This window comes from Loa loa (genome assembly GCF_000183805.2).
Source record: "Loa loa unplaced genomic scaffold supercont3.387, whole genome shotgun sequence".
Lineage (NCBI taxonomy): Eukaryota > Metazoa > Nematoda > Chromadorea > Rhabditida > Onchocercidae > Loa > Loa loa.
The window spans coordinates 37,844-47,184 of NW_018108567.1; the positions used below are offsets into that span (position 1 = coordinate 37,844).

The 9,341-nt window shown below is 34.6% G+C and overlaps 4 protein-coding genes across 4 annotated transcripts in view; all 4 read right to left on the bottom strand.

Moving 5' to 3' along the window:
* Window positions 1–3,040, bottom strand: part of LOAG_18593 (hypothetical protein) — a gene marked incomplete at its 3' end in the record, with an annotated part of 4,050 nt that extends 1,010 nt beyond the window's left edge. Inside the window, exons 1-8 of the mRNA XM_020451254.1 lie at window positions 2,829–3,040; window positions 2,490–2,558; window positions 1,796–2,038; window positions 1,477–1,567; window positions 1,290–1,372; window positions 938–1,079; window positions 686–797; window positions 497–585 (exon numbers count right to left, since the gene is read on the bottom strand). Of these exons, the coding sequence (XP_020304978.1) occupies window positions 497–585; window positions 686–797; window positions 938–1,079; window positions 1,290–1,372; window positions 1,477–1,567; window positions 1,796–2,038; window positions 2,490–2,558; window positions 2,829–2,963 (964 nt within the window). The 5' untranslated portion in view covers window positions 2,964–3,040. The remainder of the gene's footprint in view (window positions 1–496; window positions 586–685; window positions 798–937; window positions 1,080–1,289; window positions 1,373–1,476; window positions 1,568–1,795; window positions 2,039–2,489; window positions 2,559–2,828) is intronic.
* Window positions 3,041–3,541: 501 nt separating this feature from the next.
* Window positions 3,542–7,973, bottom strand: LOAG_18594 (hypothetical protein; the record flags this gene model as incomplete). The annotated part of the gene is made up of 9 exons (XM_020451255.1): window positions 3,542–4,003; window positions 4,203–4,360; window positions 4,444–4,578; window positions 5,003–5,170; window positions 5,640–5,799; window positions 6,473–6,624; window positions 7,142–7,268; window positions 7,362–7,492; window positions 7,806–7,973. 9 exons carry the CDS (start codon window positions 7,971–7,973, stop codon window positions 3,868–3,870), a joined length of 1,335 nt encoding a protein of 444 aa, XP_020304979.1. The 3' UTR covers window positions 3,542–3,867.
* A 52-nt stretch (window positions 7,974–8,025) lies between these two features.
* Window positions 8,026–8,788, bottom strand: LOAG_09977 (hypothetical protein; the record flags this gene model as incomplete). Its single annotated transcript, XM_003145504.1, has 4 exons — window positions 8,026–8,117; window positions 8,147–8,286; window positions 8,610–8,703; window positions 8,746–8,788. 4 exons carry the CDS (start codon window positions 8,786–8,788, stop codon window positions 8,026–8,028), a joined length of 369 nt encoding a protein of 122 aa, XP_003145552.1.
* Window positions 8,789–8,820: 32 nt separating this feature from the next.
* Window positions 8,821–9,341, bottom strand: part of LOAG_18595 — a gene marked incomplete at its 5' end in the record, with an annotated part of 6,812 nt that continues 6,291 nt past the window's right edge. Inside the window, one exon of the mRNA XM_020451256.1 lies at window positions 8,821–9,069. Coding sequence (XP_020304980.1) covers window positions 8,941–9,069 — 129 coding nt within the window. The remainder of the gene's footprint in view (window positions 9,070–9,341) is intronic.

Sequence of the window (9,341 nt, forward strand, 5' to 3'; positions counted from 1 at the left end):
ATATATATATATATATATATATATATATATATATGGGCAAAAATTTAAAAAGAAAAGTGAGATTAAAATTAAATGGAAGTTAACGAAATTCGTATTAATCCATGAATTTATAAAACTCGCCAAAATTTGAAAAGTTGCATTCACTATCTAGCACTCACTTACTGATAAAATATCACAAAAAATAAACGTGGGACAAAATTAAAATCGAAACCTTAAGTTTTCAAGTTGTAATAAGTTCTAAATTGAAGTTCGCCGGATACTAGCAAAAAACTGAACTGTATGCAAATATTTTGATTGAACTCCTCATGTTAATTTGCACATAAACTGCACATAAAGTACTAATCCGCGTAAGAAATCAATACTGCTTATTGATCTAAATTCGTTTGTGAAATCACAAATTTAACACTAGGATGGGTAAGGAAATCATATGCCATTATGAAGCAAGAAATTTCCAATCTGAAAACAGAAGCTCAGTTTAGGAAAGTTAAAATTTTACCTTTGTGTTTGTCATATAGACATTCTAGCAAAGCTCGACCGACAAAATTCTTTGTATGTTCTTTTCGATCATCATCAGAACTTGGCCAACTGCAACATTTTGGATATGGAAGAACGAACAAAATGATACCGGAAGTTATACACGGTATCTAGAAAAACTGGATATAATATTTAAATTTCTTTCACTCACCTGGAAATGTGCTTCTGACAAGCCAACCTTAGCGCGCTCACTGGCAATACTTCGCTGGAAATAGGTCGTCTTTTTACTTCTTGACTCATCGTCCAATGAAACATTTCCTTCTCTAAATTAGTTATATTAAATCTTCATATATATATATATATATATGTACAATGTAAAGTTTTCTTTTAGGATTTATTTATTTATGGAAAATTTCGAACCTATCTGGCAAAATTACCAGGAAGAACCATTGGATAAACTTACTTAAATTCGACATTTTGTGATAACAGCATGGAATGGTAAAGATAAGTGGCACTCGATTACGATCCAGCTTACAGAAGTGACGTAAAAGTGTTGGTTGGAGATCACCACAACCATGCAATGAAACTACTGCAGTTCGATCATGCTGAAATAACCATACGTTTAAAATGTCACTTAGGAAAAATCATTAATTATCAATTTTATGCTTTATTTACTCTGTAAGTTCTGACACAAACTCATTTAAAACAATGCAGAATGCAAATGCAATTGCATGTTAATCATTTTAATTCGTAAAACCTTTACAAAATTAAAAAATTGCATCATCAGCAATTAAAGTTGAAAGCAAAATTCAAACCTCATCTCCCGAAAGGAATTCTAACAAATTTTTATCTTCTGTGCCATCACAAATGATAGTTAAGCAAATAATTTTGGCGTATGCTGCAAATTAAAAATAAAAACGAAAGTTGTTCATAATAAAGATTGCAGGAAATGATTGTAGATTTGTCGTGTTTTAAAATAATAAGTACCATTTTATTACTTACCGCAGGATTTTCTGGCATGTTGGCAAAACTTTTCATTACAATCTATTCCAACAACTCTGCAGTGTCGTGATAGCTGATTGATCAAATGTCCCTAAACATTCCTCAGTTATCAAATACTCATTACACGGAAAAGAACGCTAGCTTTAAAAATTTGAAAATCCGGAAATCTTAAATTAAATTCTGCATAAAAATCCTATACAAGTTAGCAACACTCCTACCACCTGTGCAGTTACAAGTTGACTGTCTCTTTTGGAATGATCTTTAAGTTCGAATCAAAATTTGAATCTTACGATAAGAGATCAATGTGTAAAAGACTTACCACTCCGCATCCAACATCCACAATTCGGTTAATGCCATAGAGTTTGCAGTATATCATAAGCAAAACTGTAAAGTTTTCAACTTCATGGCGTTTTTTGATAGTCATAGAACTGTTCCCTTGGATCATCGGCGTCGCGAACTGCGACAAATTATCGGGCAAAACTGCTGCCAAACAAGCATTGAATAGATGTGTAAATATTTTATTACTGGCAGCATGAAATTCGAGCAAAGTCTCAGGACAGTACTGAAATCGGACAAAAGAAACAAAGTGAGCCGAAACTTCTGGATTTTCACCAAGTTCTCAAACGTTGATGTATTTCCTTGCACCACTACAGTCATCCACGACTTCCTGTATACTCAAAAAATTGGAACCTCATAGTCTGCTCAAATCTTAGGAATGCGGGATTTCTGTAATGACACAAATGATGTAAATTACAAAGAGGCTCTAACTTATGTGCTTTATCATTATAGTCCATCATTCCTCATCTCAATTACACAACAGTATGATTTGAAGGTTTTCTTGGTCAAGCGTTGCAACATCCGGTGGCACTATCACTTTGCTATGGATCTAATATGAAAAGCTTGAAACTTTTTATTGAGTGTACCGAGAGCAGAAGATAGAAGTAAATTCATTTACCGGAAATGAGTTCAAGAGAACACCTATAATTTATTACTAAATAAATTTAGTAACTTACTGGTGTTGGTTTCTGAAAAGGGAACAAATTGAGTTCTTCGTTGCTCAATTTTTCGAGGTAGTGTAACCACTGAAATAAGCCACATCTAAGATTTAAAATCAGCTTCCGCCAGTATATTTTACGGGAATAAAAAAAAAATCATTTGCATTTAAGGACTCCTGTTCTTCGTCTTTATTGCTTGACTCATTTCCGAAAATTAGTGCGTGTAGAAATATCTCGAAGATAAACCAAGAAGCCATTTGATATTTGATGGGAAGTGCCTCTGAATCACTGATAAACAAGTCTGGATTCTAAGACCGATGCTGAGAACAGATCATTGGACAAGATAAGAAGTCTTACATTGCGTGGTATGCGTCGCCACAAATTGTTTGATAAAAATTTGATGTTCGGGTGATCATACAAAAATTTGTACTTCAGAATGAAATCCACAATTTGAGACAGGAAATCAGTGTCACTCCAACTTCCTTCGGTCATCCTTCAATCACACCGTTACCGCTCATTTCAGATCTTATCAATCATTTCAGGAAACAGTGGCAACGAAGTAGCTGGAAGTTTTTGAATATGAATATTTCTAGCTAAAATATCACGATATCACGCTGTGGACCACATTAACTTGATCACAATGCTTACAAACTTGTACCCTTCGCATTTTCGTCCCACTTTCGCTGCATGTCAAATTCTATGAAAGGTCGAGAAAAAAATCCGCCTTAACGACATATTGTTTGAAGTAGATATATGCAATATAAAAGTATAAGAATCGCAGTATAAAAAAGTTTTGCAATTTTTACTAGCAAAAAAACAGCAGTTTGCACGAGCTGTAACAACAGTATTTGCTAGAAACCAATTTCACGGTCACCCTAAATAAATATTTAAAAAAAAGAAACGAACTAGGATATTCAAGGGATGGATAATGTATGACAGATGATGAGGTAAAAAGCAACCAAGAATTACAAGAAACATAGAAGCTAAGGATAACGAGTAATGAAAAATTTCAAGGAACAGAAAAATGCATGAAGATTATGGATCACAGATTGACACAAAGCGAATCAAAACGTTTGAAAAGCACCGAATATCAGTACTGATGAACAATGAGAAAGTTATAGTGATGAGGCGGTAATGGCAAAAAACCCCTTTAATACAGCAATATTACTTAAGTGAGAATCAATGGAACAAAACTCCATATCACACAAGCATTGATTTGGCGCCAACAAACTAATAAAACAAACGGTAGTAGGATATGGACAACGGAATTACTATATTGGCGTAACTTTGAACCGTATAATCCAGCTATCCAGCACAGCAAAACTTGCTCATCATGAATCATAAAATTTTTGGAAGTAAAACAAGTTAGGGTATGCCAAAATAATATTATGAAAGACTAATCATGATGGATAGTTGACCATATTCCATTAAGTAATGTGAACCTTGGATCCAGCTTCGGTATAAAATGCGGAAACTTCTTCGAAGAATTATAACCAAAACTATCAAACAAGCGCCTATTCAATTGCTCAATTCTGAAATTACAATGCGACATACGACATTTCAACCCCTCACTCCATACTTTAAAAAGCCCCATTGATAAATGAAAAAATCGGAGTATTTAACAATCCGGGTATAAGATTAGTTCTTGAATTTCACTTCATAACTAAACTTACTTAACCAAAATCATGATTGGAGCACCAAATTCATGCAGAAAAAAAAAAGATGACTAACTTATTTCCTGTAAGCCCAGCAAGGAATTTCCAGTAGCCTTCCCTGAGCGCTTGAGGTTCGATCACCGCATTCCATGCAACATAACCCGTCGAAAGTGCATAAAGGATTATATCCCCATAAGGTATCATCAGGTTATTATAGTATGAAAAGAAGAAACCCTGAAGTGTTTTGAAGAAATCAGTTTTATTTTTTCACTATCATTAATTGGGATTTTTTAACGAAGAAAAAACGAAAAACCAACCTCTACAAATTTCCAAAAGACATACATAGCAATTGAAATATTAGGATAGAAAAATAATGATAAACCACCTATTGCACCACAAAGAGATAATGGTGAGACCTGATTTGTACACCAACTGTAGCCGCATCGTGAAACCTCAACAAAAGTTGATCTTTTTCTTATTAAAGCTGATGAAATATGCTTTCAATGAAAAACTTTTTAATTAAAACAGCCAAATCATCCACAATCCATAAATTGCATCGCCCATCGTCTGTCCTGATATAATTTGTAGAACCAAGTAATGGTTAGACGATGTCAGTTATCATATCCGGCGACAGTGTCTTTTCGGATTTAAAAGCTTCAAAGTTCATACTTCCTGCTGGTCTAAAGCTCTATTAAACTACAACTCCCTACTTAAGTATCCATAGAAGTTGTAATTTAATACAAGAACACAGGAAAGAGGGACGAGTTTTTAAGAGGGAAACATAAAATTCAGATATTGACGAAAAGTGAAACAAATTATGTCAAACAAATTAAGGAAGAAAATGAAAAGTGTGTAAAAAATGAACTAATTCAGCACTTGAAACAGTAAAGCCAAAAATCCATAAAACAGTGGTAGGCGCAGAGTTCGAAATCTCAGAATACGTCTAATAGATGTAGCTGGCTGACGTATCATTCCTTTTCCAATTTTCAAAATCACCATACAGATACTCCAAATTAGGGCTTGAGAAAAATTGTTGAGAAACACCTAGAAATGAATAGCACACTAATGATATAAGGATGGATGAGAAGCATAACTTCACAAACTTCTAGACCTGACTTTGTACCAAAACCTGGAAAAACTTGTTGGCCAGGGAAGTAGTTCGCATATCACACACTATTAGTGATAATATATATCATTCTTTTATTCCTTCTCTTCCAATCCTTGCTCTTTTTTTTGTCTCCTCCTTTTATTAGGTAATTCATTTGTCTTCGTCGAAATATCTGATTAACTATTAGGTCTTGAGTTAGAAAGTGGGGAATGATTCCCAAACCCTGATCTTCCATTCACAAATGATGTTTCTTACTTTGACATCATAAAAGTTTCCTGTAAGCGTATAAAAAGTTAACCTAATTTTTTCATTATATGCAGAAACCTTACGGCCAACATTAACATATATGTGAAAAGAACGATTATTTAAAGGCAAAAAAAGTATTATTTAGAAAGAACTACTTGCCTCAATAAATCTGCTAATGCATGAATATTGGTGTTGGCACAATGAATGTTTTGCGTACCTTTGTCGTAACATTAGCAGGACAGTTCCGATTGGAGAATACACCCTCTGAATTATTTTATGAGAGAATAATTCTTTCGTTCCATCGATTAATAAAACATATCTGTAAAGTGAAAAAAGCTGAATCCGGTTTCCACAGAAAGTGATATCCGGTTTCTACAGAAAACATTCGTCCTACACGTTTCCATGCAAATCTACGAAGAAATTAGTAATTCTGGTCAGTACAATCTTAATTTCTAAAAGATTTAGAAAATACTCTTTCCACACGTCGAACAGTACATAACCTAAACCTAATTAATAAAAAAAAACTATAATTCTTCCTCTCTTAATTTTTTATTGTGAATTAAGGAAAATTTATCATTGTGAATTAAAGAACGGCTATTCCCCATTCTTTTGTTGTTTTCCTTTTCTTATATCAAATATTATGGTGAATGGTTGAACTTGAACTATTATCCTTCCACAAAAGTTTAACATATTTAATTAAATGTAAGGTAGATGCTGGGATAACATGGAAGACAAATCATTCCACATCATGGAATATATCTCACATTGCTTTTGCCCAGATTGTGAGCACAAGTCTTCATTTACAAACTTCGCTGTCTGTCTGGGCAACTGAATGTTTAATTAAAATTGCTGAATACGGTAAGGGGATCGAACCTGACACTTCACTGCTGCTCTACGGCAACAAACAACCTTGCAGTACACCATACACTGGCCCAGATACCACAATGCATAATGCTAGGATGTGAAGTATTTGCTAAATCAATAAAACATACTCAATAGATTTCCTTAAATTGATATGAAGTTTATCCCTACAATATAAATGAAGTAATCCTGCGAGTCCAATTCCAAATATAATCACTGTACCATTTGGTATATACTTCAAATAACCATGATTGACCAGCTGATGATAAGCTGTTTCTGATGCCTGCAAGAGCAATGCTTCCTTAGTGAAGGTTACTCGAAGATACGCTGAATATGAGGATAAATTTTTATGGTAAATCAACAAAGAAGCATTCCAAAATCATTGACGTTGCTGCATTCCTAGTCATTCAAATTATTCGCCACTACATGGATGGAAAATCCGGATGCAGATAATGAGGTTGGAAATTACCGAGACTTGTAATGTTCAAGTGGTGGAATATATAGCAGGGATTATAGATGCTAATATATGGCAAATGCTTTAACGAAACAAAATAATCGACTTAATCACTTAGTCTTAGTTTTCGGTCCTTGTTTCCTAAAAATCACACTTCATCCAGGAACATTTATCTCTCACATTTCTCATCTATACTAAGTACATGAATTTATCGCAAAATTAACCGGACGTTATATGGAGAATGGAGCTATAACTATCCAATTTATCTTGTAAACTTTTCTCCCCCTCCACCTCTTCCTAATAAAGGAAAAATCAAAATCAACATTATATTGAAATTTTCGCAGACCAAATTCGTTAGATACAAAGCTAGCAGTGGCCTCCTCCTCCGATTTTCGATTAAAATCGCAAGCAGTGCAGAAATCATCCCATTTATAAAACCAAGTGTTGGAACGGTGAAGAATCCCAATATTTTCCTATAATTATATAAAGAAGTACCTATTCAGCAACGACGACAACAATAATAAGTTTCAAAATAAGAACTGTAATGAAATGCAGTTCCGACGAACCTCAACTGACACGTTAGCCAAAGGAAAATAATCAAATTAGTCGTTAAGAAAACAGAAGATCGAACTGAATCAGTTAATATTTTACGCCAACGAACTTGTCGTACATCCTTTGCCGAAAAGATATTAGTCAACTGAAAATTATTACTGCGCTGGAAAAGAATTAAATTTATTGTAAAAGTTCAACAAGTTTTCGGTGTTTTTCTGTGGATGCAAAGAAGGCTTTATACATGCGTATTGAGTTGTATCGTGAAGCTTAATTCCTCATACTGTCATAATTCCCCATTAAGTAACAACTAATATCACTCGGAAAGAAAGAGTGGAGTAATACGCAAAGGAATGCGTATTTGTGAACAATCTATCTGAGTCAAATATTAGTAACATGATCTCAGCATGCCCAGTGTTTAGTAAAGGTCACAATTTACGTGTTATAATCCTTTAACCTACACCGTAAAAGATGATGTAGGTCTTGAAGGAGAATAACCATCCATGTAGCAATGAATCGGCGATAGCTCCGTAACAATCAGGATTCCACGTATGCACCATCTCATAGCATGTCGCTTTGTTGATTTTTAATCCAAATGTATCAACCAGAAATTTACTTAATACGCTCATTGTTTTCTTACAACTGTGATACCGCTTTATGTGACTCTCAAACCTGATAACCCTAACGAGGTTTCAGATCAGGATAAAACAGCTCTTGCACCAATTCACAAAGACCAGATGAATGAGTGATACGTTTCTCTGAAAGCACTAACTCTGCAAGAAGCTATTTGTACCTTTATTACCATAGAACGAAAATAGTAATGATGGACGGAGCATTCTGGGAGTTGAAGTTTCCTCTGCCATCCCCAACCCTTTCCGGAAAATCGTCGGTAATTTTTTTGAATTCTCAACACATTCTATGATATTGAATAATCGGCCCGACCTTTAATATTCCACATTTCCGGATGAAAAATCAGGACCGCAAGTCCATAAACCTAAACAATACTACCAACCTTAACCAAAAAAACCCGCAAGCCCATGATCGCCCTATCTAATTCGCAACACATAACCAATCGCGTCCCAAACATGAACCTACCCCAAATAACCACTAATATCTTCCTCTCTCTCTTTCTTTCCCTTACTCCCTAGTGTCATTGGTGTGAAACACTCTCAATCACTGGGTATCAATGACTAGATATGTTTACACACTATTTCGTTATTCTTCCCCTCTTTCTTTATGTGTCATTTCAGACCTTTCTCACTCACCCTCTGTATTCTCTTATGCACCGACATTCTTTTTTCTGATTTTCATTACCTCGGTTCATTATACACTGCTGTCCTTGTGGAATTATTTCAACCCCTGAACAAATGTTATTTTATAAGTTTAAGTGTTGTTAAGTACGGATATAGTTGTCGTTATCACTTATCTTCAAATTATCATCCATTGAATTCAATTTTCAATCAATAAAAAAAGATTGGATTGTTTGCTACCATTTATCACTTGCTTTTGATCCTGTTCTTGTAATAGCTTTATACGCATTTCAAGGCTACAAGAATGAGTATGGCGATATTTATTTGATCCCAAAAACATATCTGATTACGAAATTTTGATTTGTCGCATCGTTTCGTCCAATATCAGGTCTACATAATTATCAAGCATATTTTCATATTGCTCTGTCTTAGGCTTTTCATTTGTCACATCATCGAACTCGGCGTCTGGCTCAACCTGAAAATTCCATTTTTGAAATTACTAACATTACTCCCATTTTACTGAAGTTGGGAAGATGACTAAAGCGTAGTTTGGTTTCAACATTGTAAAATGACCTTTACGTGATACCTTTTGTTGATGATTGTGGGATGCACTTTACGGTTACCAAACGATACTCGTCGAACCCTATTTTTTACCAGGAATGCGTCCCGGCAAAGATAAAAACGTGTTATCATTTGTTAAATCATTCTTCTCTTTCCGGTGCTCTCATCATTCCTTGCTTTCATTTC